At 43.3% G+C, this 20393-nt stretch overlaps 1 protein-coding gene across 1 annotated transcript; it reads right to left on the bottom strand.

Annotated features, from left to right (window-relative positions):
* Positions 1-4729: 4729 nt before the first annotated feature.
* LOC131679521 (uncharacterized) lies at positions 4730-10189 on the bottom strand. The gene is made up of 3 exons (XM_058960260.1): positions 6928-10189; positions 6687-6763; positions 4730-6631 (listed from the first exon to the last, which is right to left on the bottom strand). The coding sequence occupies exons 1-3, from the start codon at positions 10187-10189 to the stop codon at positions 4730-4732; spliced, it is 5241 nt and encodes a 1746-aa protein (XP_058816243.1).
* Positions 10190-20393: the final 10204 nt, after the last annotated feature.

Below are 20393 nucleotides of genomic sequence, written 5' to 3'. Positions count from 1 at the left end.
ATATATAATGCGCAAAGTTATTGTGCGTCTTCATGATTTTTTGCAGTGTTTTTAATTTAATTTTTGAAAAGTTTCAAAAGTTTTTCTGAGATCGTTTTTTTTTTTTTTGGTCAAGTCTCCCCACTGCGGGGAGACTTGCCCAAGGCGTGGGGAGACTTGACCAAGAGAATTTTGAAAAATCATAACAAAAAATAATGACATAAAACATACTGTAATTATTTTTTTCCATATTGTCGAGATCTTTAGGTAGCAGTAATAAATATAAAAAGGTTGCATTTGATAAATTTCAATTTTTTATAATGCATTTCTTTTTAAGGATTAACTGTACTGATTGCATTGCATGTTCACACATCACGAAATCAGTCCTACTGTTGCTAACTTAGTTTACTAATACTAAAATATAAAGACTTATGTTTGAGGTGAGATTTTTTTATGGCGTAATTAACATTAACAGTAGATACCAAAGCATAATAAATATCAGTAATTTTGGTATCTTTCTTCAGCTAATTGTCACTTGGTCAAGTCTCCCCATAAAATCTTGGTCAAGTCTCCCCAATATTAGTTATTGCGTTCAATATCATTCAAATTCTAGTAATAACTATTCCAATGTTCCAATTCATGTGAAATCATTTCACTGCTTCACAAAGAATAAGATGGTATATTAGTACATTAATAGTAATTAGTAGTCGATTAGATATGTCCATACAAAGTTTGATAAAAAATTACATCATTTAATGCAAATTTATTAATCACGTAATATTTTCTGTAAGGAAAGGATTTTTTATTCCAAACTTTTAAAGTTACCTTAAGGGATCGAAACAAATATAAAAATATTTTTGAAAAAATTTTAAGAATCGAATAGAAGACACCATAGCCAAAAATTGAATTTTGCGCTTGGTCAATTCTCCCCATGTTCCCCTAGAGGAGAGGGAGCCATCACTACTGAAACCAGCAGAATCCTGATCGCTGACAAAACAAAGATCAAGGTGGCGGTTATTCTCGTTGGCAATAGGATTAATTTGTAGTAACGTGGCTGATCTGTAGTTGTCAAGAAGCCTCACCGCCCCTTAGTGAAGAACGGAGTGATCGGAATTCGGGTAAAGAAATCCATTGCGGGAAGATTTCAACGAAATGCTGGGGAGATTGAAATCTCCTAGTACGATGATCTCATCGACCGATTTAGCATCTTCGAGGATGGTAAAAACTGAGCTGCAGTGTGTGTCAACATATTCGATGTCACGGACTCGGTCGGGTGGGACGTACAACGCACACAAGTACAACTTACGGTTGCCAAGCTCGATTATCGTCCAGACCTGTTCGAGGCAATCCCAGCAAGTCTTCTCAACAACTCGTGCCTTCAAGGTGCGATTAACTGCTACTAATACACCACCTCCAGTAGATTTACGGCTATTTCGAAGGTTCCGGTCGCAACGAAAAACCTCATATCCAGTACCGAACAGCTGACTGGAAAGCGTGTCATCGTTTAACCACGTTTCGACGAATATGATGATATCAAAACTGTTATCGGAGACTGCAAGGCGATATTCCTCGACGATTGAATTGATACCACCAACGTTTTGGTAGTATATTAGCAGCTTGTCCCGTCGTTGTCCAAGGCTCAAAATCGAAAAATTTTGAGGCAAAAAAGAGCTCACAGATGCTTCATACTTGCCTGCTGTACGTTTGCGGGAGATCCCTCGTCCCAACTCCACCACAGGACCGGGACGGCTGCTGTTCGCTGGCTGGAGGGGCTCGACTGTGATGGGGGGACTAAGGGCGTCCTCAGGACTGGTGGCAAGTGTGCGTCCCGGTGACCGGGAAAACGGGAAACAGAGGGTTGTACTCGATGCAGTTGGGCTATGTACCACTACTGAACGGCTGCGGGTCGCTGGCATGAAAGGCGGCGTCTGATACCGATAGGAACTTCGCGCAATTGACGGTGAGCTGAAATCGAAGAACATTTTGGTGCTAGAAGGTTTCAAAATAGATGGATACTTGGATAGTATGAAGCTTGGAAGACCCTTTTTCCACTCCCGCACACAGGTCCGGGACAACTGGTGAACGCTGGCTGCAGTGGCTGGACTGTGGCAGGCGGATCGAGGGCTTCTATAGTACAAGCGGCGGTGCATCCCGGATGCCAATGTAACCGATTGACGAAATCTATCCTGTCTCTGCTGGTCGAAGTTAAATTCGCGAACCAGCACTCCAGTTGGCCAAAAAGACGCTTTGAGTGCCACGTCCCTCAGTTCACTCGGAAGCTCGACTCGGAAGGTAACAAAATTGAGCTTTGTCAGATCAGCATCCTTCTTAACCAACAAGATTGCTTTGGGTGTATTGCTTATTCCCAGGCATTCTTGGGTCATGGCGATGATATCATCCACTATATGGCTTGGATCAAGGCGGCTGAGATAGACCCAGAACTGTTCCCGCTCATCAGAAACTGTTCTTATTTCCCGCTGAATTTCTCGAGCACCACAGACAGCGGCTGCAGTGCCGCGAATTTTAGCGTACTTCTCGCGATTTCTTTTTGAAGTAGGTAGATCCCCCGGATGTCGCCTGATAGACAGCCTTCTTTGAGCTACAGAACCAGAATTGGCCGGAAAATGTGCCTCAATGCGGTTAGAGAGATTAGACACGACTGCGTTCAAGTTATCTACTGCCTCACACAATGTTTTAGTGTCCACGTTGGAAGCAACGGAATCGGGTTGCTCCACATATGATCAAACTCTCACTCCGAAGAATCAATAAAACGCCTTAGCGTTTTTAATAACACACTCAATTGCTGTGCTAGTATGTCGAGTTTTTCCGTCAGCTGGTGAGCTCCCAGCATACGAAACTCAGTAGGTGCAATGATCGCAGCCACATGACGCCATAATTTCGTCGATCTTTTGCCGTCTCTGTACGCGGTAATCCTTCCAATAGCGGCACGTTTGTTCGAGATCCGACTGTTGCTCGACAGCAGTGAAATTAGCTGAGTCTATTAATCTCTTTATTGTAGGTAAGAAGAATGATTATAAATTCCTATAAGAGAACAGAGTTTTAGTGTTTTGCTTATATACATAATTTCAGTAATACTTTTAGTAATTTTCACTGTCGGTGCAACGGTTTAAAGACTCTTCCTCGTTAGGTGATCGATCGATCTAGCGCTAATACCTACCCAAGCAGCAATTGCAACATGTTCTAGAAAAACAACAAAAGTTATATGTTGCATTACAATGATAACAGAATTGCAAAAAACATGACTGTTGCATGTGTGAAACACAGCTGCTGCACGTTACATCTTAGTTATTTATTTGTCGTGCTTATGTTTTCTGAAACAATCAACTTTGACACATATTATTGATGTTTTTTGCGACGTGTTTGTGACTCTACTGCACAGCTAAAACAATTTTGTTGCAAGCATCATCGCATAAACTGGCGATGACATTATTATTCAACTTGTCAGCAAATTTGATTCCGGATACACTTATAAAACTTTTACTCAACTTCAGTTTGTAACATAGTAGAAATAAAAACAACCGCCATATTTATTGATAGAATGTATTCTTTCTCGATAAAAGTTGCTGACGAACAGTTAATATGCAGATTTTTTGATCGGAACCCAAAATTTTAATCATTAATATGCTTCAAATTTTTGATTACTCTCGAAAAAAGCATATTTGAGCACAGTTCTTTGCGTACGATAAATAATTCACAAAATAAGTACAAAATTTATTGAGTTTATATCAACGTTGTTTTAAGGCCCTTTAAAAATATCAAAGTATTTTCAAAAATTACTCGATTCAATTTTGTTGGTTAAACATTTTCACCCACATTAATGATATTGTCATATTTGAATGTGAACATATTTATACTTTGTTTGCATAACAATTTCATGAAACACATTAAGTTTCATTTCATTTCGACAAAGTTGTTTTCAAAGCAATCGCTAGCATTATTGCAACAATCTTTGTTGTTATTATGTTTCTTGGTACATCATTCGGAACAAATGAACATGTTGCCTATAAGCTCCACCTCTTGCGCTTTTTTAATTGCATAACAGTTGAATAACGCTTGCTGCAGTAATATTTTCACAAATTAATGTGTGACATTGGTGTTGTAAAAACAGCTTATCAACATACCGTGTTGCTTGGGTAAGTACAGTTCTGTTTATATATTTGTTCGTGTTGGATTATACAACGACTCACCTTAGTTACTCAATTCTGAATTTCAACTGCTAATGCTGGGTAATGTTAGGCTATGTAACCTTATTACTGCTGTTTTTAATCCGTACTGACTTGATTCCACACTAACCTAATCCGTACTGTAGCTGTAAGTTTTGTTAGGTTTAGTTTTAGTTCTTAAATTAGTTTCTGGCTCACCTTGGATGATAACAGTCTATTAGCAAATTCACCTTTAGTTTTAGGCAAAGATTGATGGATTTTAACTGCTAGCACTAGAAATTAGTTAAGGATATCTTTTTTTTACCTCTGTCTTTCAGAGCAAATCTTGGCCGCAAATGATTTGACATTTAAGTTTTCCTCGCTACGGCTGTCTTTCCGTGACCGCTATGCGTGCCAATCCCCCGGGAAGGCGAAGGGCACGGTTTGTTGTTGTTTTCTGCATCTCCCTGAAGCATTCATCTGCATCTCCCTGAAGCATTCATCTCAACGCCTACGTCCAGGACAGCGAGTTTAACGGCAGGCCTCTCGTAGATTCCGTTGGCCGTCTGCACCGTCGCCCATCTCACTTATCCATCTGCACCAGGTTTGACGCAGATAACTCGACCCTTCGGCCAGCAGTTTCGCCGTAGATTTGGGTCCACGATGATGACAACGTTGCCGACTGCAATGGGTTTTGCTGTTGTGAGCCACTTCGGTTTCCGAGTAAGTGTTGGAAGATAGTCTCTAACCCACAACTTCCAGAATCGGTTGGCCATGGCCTGCGAACGTTGCCAGCTGTTTCGTAGAGCTGCAGAGCTGTCGTCGAATGGCACCCACGATCGTAGGCCGTTTTGTGTACCCAGTAGAAAGTGATTGGGCGTCAGCACTGGAGATTCGTCGTTTTCCAGCGGGACACTAGTGAGTGGCCGCGAGTTGAGAACGTTCTCAACTTCCACCAACGCGTTCTGGAGCACCTCGTGAGTTGGCGTAGCATTCGATTGCAGCACAGTTAGGTTTCGTTTCACGGACTGAACCAGACGCTCCCATGCTCCTCCCATGTGGGGAGAGGCTGGCGGGTTGAAAGTCCATTCGGTTCGAGCCGTGGTGAACTCCCGCATCAGCCGGTCGTCGTCGAGTTCCTGTAGCGCTAGCTGTAGCTCCTTACTGGCGCCCTGGAAGTTTGTACCACGGTCGCTGTAGATCACTGCCGGAGTTCCCCTTCTAGCGAAGATGTTACGTATGGCCATCATACAGGAATCTGTCGTCAGTGTGTGAGCGAGTTCTAAGTGTACGGCGCGAATGGTAAGACATGTTTCCAGTACCCCCCAACGTTTCTCTGTGCGTCGTCCGACGGATACCGTCATTGGGCCAAAATAGTCTATCCCCATGTACGTAAATGGTCGAGCAAAGGCAGCCAGGCGAGCGAGTGGTAGATCGGCCATCGCAGGTGGTTGCGGGGCAGCCTGGTTATTTTTACACTGTTGGCACTCCTTCCGGATCGCACGGTACGTTGCCTTCAAACGTGGACTGCGGAATCGCTGGCGAAGCTCGTTGATGATCGTCTCATGGTTCTGGTGGTTAAACTGCTTGTGTGCGTTGGACACGATAAGCCTAGCGATGTGGTGATTCCGTGGAAGAATAACCGGATTAGCGGCGTCGTAATCTGTGATTTTACATTCTTGGGTTCGGCCGCGGGTCCTTAGAACGCCGTTCTTGTCAAGAAAGGCGCACATCTTGCTTAGCGAACTGTTGTTTTTTATAAACTTGCGTTGCTGGGTGGTTGATAAGGGTTCATTCAGGACTGCTATCTCATCGGGATACGCACTGCGCTGTGCAAGACGAAACAGGTAATTTTCCGCTTTTCTTAGCTCGTCACGAGTCAGAGGGCCACTCTGCCTTGGTTTTTTCATCTTAGCTTGCCTCAGGTTGTCCACGAAACGGGTCACATAAGCCATTCGGCGCAGTAGAGAAGACCATTCCGAGAAATCATGTGGCTGAACCACTGGGTCCAACGGCATGGTATGAGGCAGAAGATGAGGCCGCAACTCCTCTTTAGTCGATCCAAATGAGTGCGGGGAAACAGGCCATGCTTCCTTCGGTTGCCAGAGAAAATTGGGACCGCAAAACCATCGACTAGAGGCTGTCATATCTGGAGCTCGTGTCCATTTGGTTCCCTCGTCAGCCACGTTCAGCTTCGTTGGCACCCACTGCCATTCGTTGACGTTCGTCGTTTCCAGGATCTCGCTAACACGGAAGGCCACGAATTGGCTATACCGACGGTGATCCGAGTTGAGCCAGCAGAGGACATCTCTGGAGTCAGTCCAGAAGAAACGTTGATTGATTTTGACGGATAGCGATTTGGCAATGGTTCCCGCTAATCTCACGCCTATTACGGCGGCTTGCAGTTCGGACTTCGGAATGGAGAGAAACTTTAGCGGCGCGACTCTCGTCTTTGCTCCGGCCAGTCTGCATTCGATGGTTTCTCCTTCCTGAAAACGCAAATACACTGCAGCTGCGAAACCGTTCTCGCTTGCGTCGACGAACGTGTGCAGTTGTACCACCGTTCCGTCCGTCGCGGGTGTGAGTGTTCAGTAGCATCGAGGTATTTCGATAGACGATACCTGCGGCAACACTGTCAGCCATGACAACCACTTTTGAAACAACAACTCATCGATTGGGTCATCCCAGCCGACTGAAGTTCTCCAGATTTCTTGCAGTAAGGATTTTAGTTGCATTAGGAAGTGTGCTATGAGTCCTAAGGGATCAAATATCATCATTAACGTACGAAGCACTTCGCGTTTTGTCGGTCGTCGATGCCCACTGATCAGTAGCTGCTCGTACCGCGGTGACATTTTATATGTGAAGCAGTCTTTTGAGGTGTTCCACCACATTCCGAGAACCCGTTCTGACACGTGTTTGTCGCCGATACTAAGGCTTTTCTCATCGGAGCCTGTTTCGCTCATAGCTGCCATAACTCTGGGTGAGTTGGAGATCCAGTTCCGCATTTCGAAGCCTGCTGACCTGTGCACTGTCTGTACTTCTCGAACCACATGTATTGCTTCCTCCTCAGATTCCACACTTAGAAGCATATCGTCAACGTAGTGTTGCTTTACGATTGCGTGAACTGCTTCTGGATGTTCTTGTTCGAATCTCTTTGCATTGTAATTTTTTACGTATTGTGCCGTACTCGGCGAGCAGCATGCGCCGAACGTCATTACCTGCACTACGTAGACGCTAGGGTCGATATCTGTCTCGCAGGCCTTCCAGAAGAAGCGTTGGCAATGCTGGTCGTCTTCCCGCATCTTTACTTGGTGATACATCTCACGGATGTCGCCGCATTCCGCTGTCCGAAACTCCCAAAACTGGATCAGCACAGACAGAAGAGATGTCAGTTGGTCTGGGCCTTTTAACAGAACTGAGTTGAGTGAAACTCCAAAGGCGGTGGCAGCTGCATCCCATACGAGTCTCGTTTTGCCCGGCTTGTTCGGATTAACGATTGGAAATATCGGAAGGTACCAAACTCGTGGGTGGTTTACTTCCAGTTCTTCCGCGGACAACTTGCGAATGTAGCCTTTGTTGATATGATCCTGGATTTTCGCGTTCAATTCGCCCGCCAGAAGTGGATCCTTCTTCATGCGGTTATCTAGGCATCGCCATCGTCGCAGTGCCATCGCTGCACTATCCGGAAGTCGGACCGAATCGTACTTCCATAGAAGCCCGGATTCGAAACGACTGTCTACGGGCCGAGTGAGTGATTCCAGAATTGACTGTGCTCGTTGGTCCTCGTGTGACAGAAGTAGTTTACTTTGCTTAGAAATGCCCAAGCTGTCGAGGGCATAATAACTTTTGACGAGTTCGTGAAGATCTTCACCGGTCTCTCTGTTGTACTGGCAAATCTGTACCGCATGATAGTTTACGTAATGCCCAGCATTCTTCTCTCCCACACAACTGCCGAAAACAATCCAGCCGAGCCGTGTTTTGATTGCAATCGGCTCATTTGACTGTCCTTCGCGACTCTTCATTGTATATCCGAGAGTGGCATTATCCAAACCGATTAGGATTCGCGGATTGGCCTCGTTATACGACTCAATCGGTAGTCCCATGAGGTGCTGGTATCTCTGTTGCAACTCCGCGGTAAGGAGAGTCTGTGGTCGGATCTGCAAATTTCTGATCGTTCGTACACTGGAGAGATCATATCTCTTGATCGGGTTCGTTACACTGGAGATTTGAAGACTAACGTTTTGTGATCTGTTTTCGATCTTGGTGGTTTCGCCTGTCCACTTCAGGCACAGTGGATTCTTTGGTCCCCTTAACCCGAGCTCGTCTGCTAAACTCTGTTCTAGAAGCGTGAGTTCTGAGCCGTCGTCCAGGAATGCGTAGGTTCGAATTGCCTTCGATGGGCCGTATAAAATGACCGGAACTACTCTGAACAAGATCTCCGACTGCACTTGGTGCACGTTGCAACTCTTCTCGTAAACAGCGGCTGCTGTATGAGATTCACCAGATCGAGGGTTTCCGTAACCGTGGAGCAGAGGATGGTGCAGATATGTACAGCCATTCGTTCCGCATGGTTTTTCTTGTCTACATGACCCGTTGTGTTTACGCAGACATTTTCGACAAAGTTTGTAAGCTCTTACTGTCGCCCACTTCGAATCGTAGCTTAGGTCTACGAACTGTTTGCACTTGGCCAGCATCGTACAATCCTCTTTGCACGCCACGCACTTCTTGGTGTCAACGATGGTTGGTTTCTGTGGAGAGTTGGCTGGTTTCGAATCCTTAGAGTCTATTTCCGAGTGAACATTCAAGAAGCCATCCCGCTTAGTACCGCGAAACCGTTGATCGCTGTATACGGTATCTACGACCGCACTTGCATCGTCTGCTGTCTCGTACAGCCACGTACTGAAATCCAATAGGTTCGGAGTAGGGTTGTTCCTTGAGAACCTGGCCCAGCTCAGCTTCAACGTTGGTGGCAACCTCCCTACTACCTCGTATCGCAGCGATGCATTGTAGACGAAGTCACTAACCTCACACGCTTGAATGGTAGCGACCAAATTCTCAACTGTCAGCGCGAAGTTCACCACTGTCTCCAACTTCTCTATGCTCGGTGACGGCAATGATCGTATCTTCTTGATAACCGCCTGCACGATTGCTTCCGGTCGTCCATAGAGCATCTTGAGAGTTGAAAGGACTCCCGCAACGTTCGATGGGTGGAGCAGGCGACATCTTACTGCTTCCAATGCTCTTCCTTTCAAGCACTTACCCAACCGTAACATATTTTCCTCATTGGAGAATCCGCACATCTGAGTCGACGAGTTAAACATCGAGAAGAACAGCGGCCAATCTTCCGGATTACCGCTGAAGTCCGGCAGGTCCTTCGAAACTGCCTGGCGTGCGGCGATTTGACTTCGATTCAACACATAAGCCGTGTCGTCACTAAGCCCATGCGCTGGGAGGGATGGTCGCCCAACGGGGGTGGAACGTTGACCTGGTACAAACGCATTCGCTTCGGCACATGATCCAGCCTCCGGTGCGAGAGCGACTGATTGTCGCATATGGGAGCTACCGAAGATTGGCCGAGTCTCTTGTTGGCCGGAAACACGTTGTGGGGGTCGTCGGAGTTGGATATTAACTTGAGTCGCGCGCTGCTGATCTGGAACCGGAGCCTGGTGCTCTATAGACGCAATCGAGTTCCTCGGTGGACGTTTCTCTAGTTCCTCGGCTTCAGAACCGCAGTCAACCTTCTCGCCGTATCCATCCGTGTCGTCTATCCACTTCTTCACCTTTGACATTGATACTGATTGGGATTCACTAACAATCGACGAGCAGTCGCTACCGCCCTCTAACAGAATCTTGTACTTGAGTTCTAAATATCGTCGTTCCAACTCCTTTTCCTCCTCTAACCATTGTAGTTCCAAAGCTTGTCTCCGTTTGGCCTGACTTCCGATGCTGCTTGCCTTGCTCTTTGACCGTACAGTGGATGTGGTACTGCTTACGTTGGGGGTATGCAGAGGGGAAGGGGTTAGATCCTTTGCGTGTTCGCAGTTCATGCAGATCCAGCTCACGTCAGCAATCCCTTCTGACACTTCTACACACGAGAAATGATACCACTCATTGCAACCGTCACACTGAACCATTCGACTATTATCACGCTCATCACACACTTGACAATGACCGACCCGATTTTTCGTACGCGGAGGAACGGATTACGTTTGACTACGTTCGTTTTGTTTTTCTCGGCGGTATCCTTTTCCTTAGGATTTACTCCCGGCCGGTTGGATTCATTGGTAACTTTATCATTTACCTGTTCGCTAGGGGGAGGATGGACAAACACTTTAATCGCCGAATCCTTAGCGTTCGTTTCGTCCTTCTGCAGCTCAGTCGTAGTCGCTTGGACGTTGTGACCGTCAACTGCCGCGTCGTCACCTGGGGTGACCTTATCGGCCGTCATCTTGCTGGATCCGGATTTGGCTTTCCTGGATGACATCCTTCCTCCGTGAAGCAATTCTCGTAAAAGAATTTATAAGATGTTGCTCGACAGCAGTGAAATTAGCTGAGTCTATTAATCTCTTTATTGTAGGTAAGAAGAAAGATTATAAATTCCTATAAGGGAACAGAGTTTTAGTGTTTTGCTTATATACATAATTTCAGTAATACTTTTAGTAATTTTCACTGTCGGTGCAACGGTTTAAAGACTCTTCCTCGTTAGGTGATCGATCGATCTAGCGCTAATACCTAAGTACAGTTCTGTTTATAAATTTGTTCGTGTTGGATTATACAACGACTCACCTTAGTTACTCAATTCTGAATTTCAATTGCTAATGCTGGGTAATGTTAGGCTATGTAACCTTATTACTGCTGTTTTTAATCCGTACTGACTTGATCCGTACTGACTTGATCCGTACTGACTTGATTCCACACTAACCTAATCCGTACTGTAGCTGTAAGTTTTGTTAGGTTTAGTTTTAGTTCTTAAATTAGTTTCTGGCTCACCTTGGATGATAACAGTCTATTAACAAATTCACCTTTAGTTTTAGGCAAAGATTGATGGATTTTAACTGCTAGCACTAGAAATTAGTTAAGGATATCTTTTTTTTACCTCTGTCTTTCAGAGCAAATCTTGGCCGCAAATGATTTGACATTTAAGTTTTCCTCGCTACGGCTGTCTTTCCGTGACCGCTATGCGTGCCAATCCCCCGGGAAGGCGAAGGGCACGGTTTGTTGTTGTTTTCTGTTGCATGGGCACCGAGGGGCTCGCTGTGTAGCGCTGTTAACACCGACTCTCCAATCTCCGCTCCCATGTAAGTACCCAACTTTCCCGGTGATGTTGATGCGGGTCCCCTCAAGGTGTCTTTTGGAACCCTAAATATCTAACGGTTGCCACTGCAGCACAGCGTACTGCTAGCTGCAGATCTTCCAGGTTCTGTACAAATTCCAGGCGTATTGGAAGAACGTTACCATTCATTTTATGAAGTTCGCAGGTCAACATAAAGAATACTGCAGCTTTGTCCCCCCACACGCAAAACAGAATTGCTACGGCTCTGTATTATGATTTAAGATTTATCGTAAAAATTTACACCACAAATGCACAAGTAACCGCACCGTTTCAACCTTAAATATCTTAGAGTATGTCCATCGCAGGGACTTGGAACCTTGCAAAAAAAATTATGAATTAGTTGAAAAGTAAAAAAACCGATTTAATTAGGGTGACCGACCGTATCAGACGAGAAAAAACCCAGGACAATCGAAAGGATAGGTTCTTCTTTCGATTACCTCGTGGTCGAACGTGCCTGGTAAAAGTCTCCCCAGGTTTTCGGAAGTCATAAGACATTGCCTTGCAGGAAAAGCTCTGCCAGAATGTTTTTAGTGAGAATTTGATCACCGAGCCCTTCATCGGACAATCTATTAAGATGTGTATTTGTTGGAAAAATCTATAATCGATCGGATGGAACGAATCATTTTAAGATTATCTGCGAAGGACCGAAGAGGAATCTTCAGCACTAAACACGCGTTATGGAAGTAAAGCAGAAACATCAACGGTTCCAAGTAGCTTTCCTGAGCTTTTCCTGACATAGAATTGGAATATAAATTTACAATCCATATCCAACATAAATCCAACAGTTTTCTAGTGTGTTTTAAAAGCTATCCATCTTTGAAATTAATCATCAGATACATAAACGACATTAAAACAAAGAGGAACAAATGTGAATCGGTGTTGTGAATCTGCCCGCCATAGCTAGTAGAATTATAACAAAATCCTGAGAGTGCTATTTTCAAAATGTTGGACTGCAGCTCATTCATGTGACATGTACATATAAATATATCTTTACAATTTCCATGTAAGAAAAGGTAGCAGAAAATAAAAATATCGGGACAATTGAGAGACTAAAGAGACGTCGGATGGAGAAATTCGACTGTATTAGGCTTTGTTTCTCGTACTCTGCTACCACGCTGCAGCCAGTTTAATTTAAATTGGCGATTTTGCCTACCTATTTCAAATTATTTTGAAAGCACGCAATAGCACCAAATAGTCGAATCTTCTTGAAAGAAATTGATTTACGAAACTCAATTCAAAATGTGCAATGCTAGCTCAACGCTAATGGGATGATACCCAAAACACGAGATTAACCTCCCGCATAGATCCATTCGATGGCTCCAATGGATTATCAGTGCGTTTCCTGTAAGTGACCGAACCACAATCTAAACATTAAAGTAAGTGGCATGAATGCGGAAACCCTTGAGCTATCAATGATTCCGGAAAAGTTCTCTCCTTTCGCAGCAAACACCTCGGCTTACCGACTAGCTGATAGTACCATTTGTTCAAATCTCACGTTCAGGACTCATTTCTGCAAGACCTCTAATGCAAGCCATGTTCCGCATCCTAATGCGTGGTGCCTACCACCGAAACCGACGTAAAACATCCTGACACAGGAAATATGTTCTTTGACTTCATAAAAATCACGTTGAGGTTAAGCGCAAGCAAACATCGTATGAAGAAGGAGACCACCGCCGCACCAGGCAGGCGTCACTGGGCAGAAAGGAACCAGGCCAAACCCGACACAGCTTCGGTAGTAGCAATAAAACAGTGAAAACATACCACCGGTAGAACGATACACACTCCACACATCAGGGAAAGCACTTTCCTAGTACTTTGCTTTACCCCCCTCTCGGCATACACACATCTAAGGGACCGCTTTGTTTCTAGCACATGTGAAGCCAAAATCAGTCCCCGCTGATTCATGGCGCTCAACTGGAAAGAGATTGGAAAATTATGTTCACCAATCTCGCTTCCCGGTTTTACCACAGCCCGTGGCTCGGTGCACCATCGCCGGCCGGAACGTTCAAGCATATACGCTACATTATGCTCTCTCAAACTTACTGGCAGTGTACTCACATTTTTCCGACCTGCCTTCCGTTTCTCACCTACCGACAGGCACTTGAAGCAATCGGATGTACCTGAACCCTAAACCTAGCTAAAGCTCCCACGGGGGATTCCTCCTTTCGATATTTTAATGCACAACTCGTTTCATTCCGGTAGAAGGTCTGCTAAACATCGCATAAAGGTGGGTAAGTCTAGAAAAGTGGTTTTTCATTTCTTTGCTTCCGTTTGCTGTCACATACTTTTCCCGCGACCAACGGAAGCATGTTTTGTGGAGGATTGTATGCCTTTTGTGTGCCGCACTTCGAACTGTGCGTAATTAGCTTGGAATGTGAGCGGAGTTACAGTGGTAATCACTAGTGCAATATGAAAAGACCACTAGATAGAATTTAGTATGTACAACTGCATAGAAAGTATTATAAAGACCTCTAAATAAATTGGAACCGACCCATTACTCAGGAGACTCATAGATTTGCGGTGCTTGATGGAATGGAAAGTCAATAAAATGGAGAGTAACTAACTGAATCAAACACATGTTTTAAGGCTTTCTATCACTACGGTCTAGAAAAGGTAAGAAACTTAGCAAACATGATAATGCCATGAAATCTATGCACAGTGTATTAAAACGTTGTGTATTAAAAAGTCCGTTAACTAATTTAGTGTCGGATTCTGATGAGACGAAATCGAAACGCAAATTCCATAACTAAATCAACCAAAGTTGCTTAGATTTTTAATCAACAAGCTTTTTGATTCAATTTCAACTTTAGTAGATCTATCTAAATGTATCATACACCAAGTTGAAACAGTAAAAGCTACTTTGAATTTTACCTATTAGAATCAACAATAAATTTAGTTGATCCAACTGAATATAGGCATTGAAATTGAGAAGTTTGAGTGTTGACTGACTGACAACATCATTTTTTTATACTAGAAAATTAGTTGTTTCTGCCAATTGTCGTGTTGTTGCTAAAACTAAAATGATGGTTTATAAAAATCAACAATCGTTTAGCTATACCAAATCATAACTAATCGATTTCAGAAATACATACAACTAACAATATAGTTGTTATGCGACCGAGAGCGTTTTCGTGTACAGATTCCCAAAATGGATGAATTTCTCAATCCCAAACAGCCGAATTGGGTAGAAAGTGCTATAGTTATGAACTTTTCAATTTGCTGGTACCCGGGTACCCTTCTCGGCCTATTGCGGGGTAAAAAAATCTAGAAGCTTTTCCTCGGGTTTCGTTTGCAGCAACAGCAAATTTTATCCTCCCAAACCAATACTTGGTAATGTTCTAAAATGTGACGAAATACCAATTCACAGCTTGAGGAAGTACACTGGAATTTCATAGATTGATATCTGAAATGGTAGCCTGTCGGACACATAACGATTAATTTTACAAAAGTATCTAATTACTTAGTAACATTGATTTGAAAATCTTCACGGTAAATCAATGATTCGGAACTCAATTTACATTTTCAGTAGAAGAATAAGTTTTACTCACTTGATTTTTTTTATTGCCCTAGAAATTTAGCACTCAAATCGTTTCTTTCCCACCCACAAAGATTCACAAGCGCTCTGACAAATTGCTTGCGGCTCAGTAATGCCTTTTTTATTTTTGTGAAATAAAATAGTTAAAACCCACGCAACGATTCAGACTGTTTGTTATCTGGGTGCAGCATGTTTCATTCGAAGTATCCCAAAAATCATCGAGCAAAAGTTCAACTTTCTATAAACTTATTTTTTACGGTTGATCCTTTGTTGTTCACATTTCAGCGTACAACCATAAAACAGCGCTGAGCCGGCCGAACAAAGACGGCAATAGTGTAACTTAGGTAATTCTACGTTTTATAAACGCTTTGAAAACAATCAGTTGGGACATAAAACAAACATTCAGTCTAGACCAAGTCTCACCATTCGTGGCAAAAGCGATAGCCGCCCCGGAGCACGAGCTGATTTAGTTGGCGTTCTTACCGTGCTTCAAATGAGAACTGCAATCAAAAAGTTTTTCGTACCTGGTACCAGTCACGAAGAGGAGAAAAAACGCTAAAGTTCAGCAGCTGCACTCAGCCGACATCCGGGGAGCTCTAGTACAACGACGGCGGCGTAGTTTTCAGTTTGCACGTCAGCCAGCATTAGCACTATATTAGCCTAAAGTAGCGGAAATGTGTTGAGTAGGAAAACTGCAATAAATGTTTAACCCAATTAGAAACTCACCAATATCCAGTCACCTCCGTGCTTGGTGCCAGCTGGTACCACCTAAACGTTTGGTTGTACAAGTAATGTCACCGTTGAACCAGATCAATGCACCCATTCACTTGCCGGAATTAGATTTTCATACCGCAAGTGGTTGTGATATTATTATTTGCTTTCAATTCTTCATTGTTGGGACCTTTTAGGTAAGAATTAGATGTGAATTTTGTTGGTTAATAAAACTAGGGTGACCATATCAGACGAGTAAAAAACCAGGACAGTCGAAAACGGAGCTGCCACCCCCCCCCCCCTTTATCACTCAATCGACTGTGTCTTCTCCTTAAGTTTTCGGAAGTTTTAAAGTTTGAGGTATGGTAGGTCAGAAAGTCTTCCATTAGAATTCAATCACCGGGCACTTCTACTGATTTACACACACCCTGTGCTTGCTACACCACCTTCAGCGAAGGTTTCATGCTATTTTTGGAAAAAAATCGGCACTCCGGAATTGAGCGAATGAGACGAAATATTTTGAGATCGTCTGTACTGAACCGGCGAGGAGTTTTCAGCACTAATTACGCGTCATTGAAGTAAGGCAGAAACATCAACGGTCTCAAGTAGCTTCCATTCGTTATTCCTGGTGTAAAAATTAGTACGTAGCAATCTCCATCTCTCGATCGGAGAGCTAGCACCGAAACAGCTGCAAATCTACCGTTTATTCAAAAATTCATTTTTTTCGATTGTTATACAGTGGAGACCCGATTTTATCAGCCTCCTATTTTATCTACCCCCGTTTTTATCAGCTTTTTGACCCGATTTTATCTGCTTCATATGAAAATTGATAGTTGCTAGTTTGATGGGCTCTAGCAGACGAACCGAGTTGAATTCGAGTAAATCCTTTCTTGGGCATATATTTCTTATCTTAGAGATCCGAAAAATGCAAAAAAAAATTATTTTTTTTAATTTTGCACTGTCAGAGCCCCTTAAGGGGAATTTGAAGTAAATAATTAGAAAAGGTTACGAGGCTATATCTAAGGACCAAAGAAGAATATTTTAAGAGCTTCGTTGTATTAAAAAAAACAGAAAAATATATGTCCCGATTTTATCAATGTCCCCTATCAGCTTAAAATTCGCCAAGGGGCTGATAAAAACGGGTCTTCACTGTATGTCAAACTTGGGATAGGTTGGTGTAAATCAAATCAATTTAAACGCGACATTTCATACTCCTTGTTATGTAGGATGCCAGACTTGGCAGGTTAGTCGCTGTTAAGCGTCCTGGCGTAAAGCCATATTTATCATAGACTAGGTACTGCTTGCATTGATCCTGAAATAGTTCCATAATCACCAGTTCTAGAGAGCGCTAAATGAAGTTATTCCATCATAGTTATTGACATTTCGCAAAATTCCCTTTTAATGATTGGAAGCATGTTCGCGGGTTTCCAGTAAAAAGCAAAAGAATTCTTATGGGTCAGTTGGCCGGCTTGTCACTGAATTATCTAAATGATAGAAAACTGAAGAATTTCGTGAAATTGTATCTTTTATTTGCGAATTCTGAGAAATGCGTATCCTCAATAAAATTTTGACTTTAACGTGCTATAAAAACATTAAAAAGCTGTGTTAAACTACGATGTTTGGTTCATGTATAAGAAAATCAATTTCGAAAAGACAAACCGTGGTTTGTTCCAAGTGGTCAATAATTATAAACTGTGAAGTCCCGTTCCAATTTTTTTAAAAAATTTCTCCACGGTGATTTAGTTGGAACCGTAAATCTCCGCCATGTTTTTATTTGTTCTGCTCCCAAGCCCAATACGTTGGAAAAATTCGATCAAAAATGTCCATTTTCACTTAAAAGATGCAAATTTTCAAAAATTTCACAAAACTTTGGTTTTAAACTGTGAATAAGAATCAGAATATATTGGCTCAAATGGCACGTTCCCCGTACATAGCCGGGGATTTGTGCCTTGCCGTGTGTTTTCATCATTTCCTGAGCGGAAGGAAAGGACAAGGAGGTGTCGGGAAGTAGAATTGGAAGGGTGGAAAAAATAACAGCACAAAACAAAAATAAACAACAGGTAAGTTAAACTCACAGGTAGTTCAACTTGCCTGCGAATAAGCCTAAAAAGCTCTTTACCACATTGGATAAGAAACTTTAGTATGTCTCTGAGTTTCAGTCGTCCAAACATGGTTTCGTCTATATAAGGACGGCCGAAGAATCGAAATCGCAATTGCGCTACCGCTGGACAGTTGCATATCAGATGATGTGAGGTTCCGTAGTCGGATTCACAAAGATCACATGAAAAAGACTCAGCGCGCTGAATAGTTGACATGTGATAATTGAGTTTGCAGTGGCCGGTTAAAGCTCTAGTCAGCATGCCGCAGTGGAGCTTCGAAAAATGTAGGATATTTTTCGAAATCACTGGGCACGGTTGTTCTAGAAACGCCTTTGTTTGGCGACACGTTTGTAGATTTCTCCAATAATTGCGGTGCTCGGACAAAGCCCAAGACCGTATTTTTTCCCTTATCCAACTTGTCGAAATTGGCAGCGCGGGCTCAGGACCAACGAAGTCAATCGCTGAACCTGCCCTGGCCAATTCGTCAGCCCATTCATTTCCAGTAATACCGCAATGTCCGGGCACCCAGACAAGGTAGATAGTGTTAACAATGCTTAGTTCTTCGATTTGGGTTCGGCACGCGATCACTAGCTTGAACCGGGATTTGTCTGAGCTAAGGGCCTTGATTGCAGCCTGACTATCGGAGCAGAAGTTTATAACTCTGCCAGACAAACTCAGTTGAAGGGCCGATTGCACCCCGCACATAATCGCAAAGATTTCTGTTTGGAATACCGTACAGTATCTACCTAGTGAGTGAGATTGTTCCAATCTCATTTCACGACAGTAGACACCAGCACCAGCACGTCCCTCCATCAGAGAACCGTCAGTGTAACAGACCACTTGCGTTTGTTGTTGTCTTTCCATAAAGCCAGACAACCACTCTTCTCGAGAGAGAATCTTCACATGGAATGTCCTGTAAGGAAAACTACAAACTACTCTTGGCTTCACCCCATGTAACCATTTGTGACCACAATCGTGTATGACTGGTAGCAAGATCAACATGATTACTGTTCCAAAGCCCAGTAACCTGCAGTCTGTATGCACATGATAGTGCTTCTTGTTTGAGGTGTATGTGTAATGGTTTGATATTTAGAAGTGCCTCAAGAGCAGCAGTCGGAGTCGTGGTGAAAGCACCAGTCAACGCCATGAGCGCCATTCTTTGCAGATGGTTTACCTTTGACTGGACTGTCACCACCTCTCCCCTCTGCTTCCACACAAGGCATCCGTATGACAGTATTGGACGTACAATTGTCGTGTAAATCCAATAGATGTATTTAGGTTTGAGACCCCAGGTCTTTCCAAAAGTTCGTCTGCACTGCCCGAAGGCCATGCACGTTTTCTTGACTCTGAACTCAATGTGAGCAGACCAATTCAGTTTGGAATCCAATATGACTCCAACGTATTTGACTTGATCTGCACACAGTAGCTCAGAACCAAAGAACTACAAGGGACGAACCCCGGTTGTTATTCGCTTCTTCGTGAAAAGAACCATTGAAGTTTTGCTTGGGTTAACTGATAGTTTAACTTGTTGACACCACTGTTCGACAGCTCTTAATGCCTGTTGCATTAAGTCAAAGATTGTTCCGATGCAAAATCCAGTAATTAATATTTGGTAATCGTCAACAAACCCGTAGGTTGGAAATCCAAGCTCATTGAGTTTCTTCAACAAGCCGTCAGCTACTAAGTTCCCTAACAAAGGTGACAGAACACCGCCCTGAGGCAACCGCAAATACTCAACTTCCGTATCTCAGCCTGTCGCAGTGACGAGCAAAGTATGCGGTTACTAAGCATTGCGTTTATCCAACCCGAGATACATGCAGGTATCCCATGACCGCGCGTCGTTTCCAGAATAGACTGGAAGGACACATTGTCAAAAGCACCCTCAATATATAGGAATACACCCAAGCTAGATTGCTTGAGCGAGAAGGCTTTCTCAATGTTGTAAACAACATCGTGAAGCAGAGTTATCATGGATTTCCCACACTGATATGCATGTTGCATTTTGTGCAGTGGATATTCAACTAAACTAACGTTCCTGATGTGATGATCGATTATCCGTTCCGAAGCTTTCAGAAGAAAAGAACTTAAGCTGATAGGCCTAAACTCTTGGCTTCTTCATAGCTTGAGCGCCCCCTTTGGGAATAAATCTAACAGTTATTTCTCGCCATGCTTTCGGGATATACCCGGTAGCAAGACTGGAAAGCAAAATCTTTTTCAAGACATGTTTAAGAATATCAAATCCCTTTTGCAGTAGCACGGGAAGTATTCCATCTTTTCCGGGTGATTTGTATGGAGCAAAGCTGTCAACTGCCCACTTGACCAATGGCGTAGCCAGAAATTTGGTTTGGAGGGGGTTTTGATGAGAATCGCAAATTTTTTGAAAAAAATGCTAAAATTTAATATGAGTTTGATAAATTATTGAAAACTCAAAAACATAAGTAGTCTTACAGATGTCATTCCAGTCTACAAACAAGAAGGATCAACATGGAACAGTTTTCAAACCTCTATAGATTATTTTCTTGTATAAAATGTCAATGAAGTCAAAAATTGCGATCTTTTAAAGTGGGATAAAT

Source organism: Topomyia yanbarensis, chromosome 2, assembly GCF_030247195.1.
Source record: "Topomyia yanbarensis strain Yona2022 chromosome 2, ASM3024719v1, whole genome shotgun sequence".
Classification (NCBI taxonomy): Eukaryota; Metazoa; Arthropoda; class Insecta; order Diptera; family Culicidae; genus Topomyia; species Topomyia yanbarensis.
The sequence above is the reverse complement of the archived record's forward strand: the minus strand, read 5'-3'. Positions and strand labels throughout refer to the sequence as shown.

Coding starts and splice junctions, on each gene's coding strand:
- LOC131679521 (XM_058960260.1), bottom strand. CDS start 10,189: ATGAACTGCGAACACGCAAAGGATCTAACCCCTTCCCCTCTGCATACC. Junction 6,764..6,927: donor GACAAAACGCGAAGTGCTTC/GTACGTTAATGA, acceptor GTGTTGCCGCAG/GTATCGTCTATCGAAATACC. Junction 6,632..6,686: donor ACGGTGGTACAACTGCACAC/GTTCGTCGACGC, acceptor TTGCGTTTTCAG/GAAGGAGAAACCATCGAATG.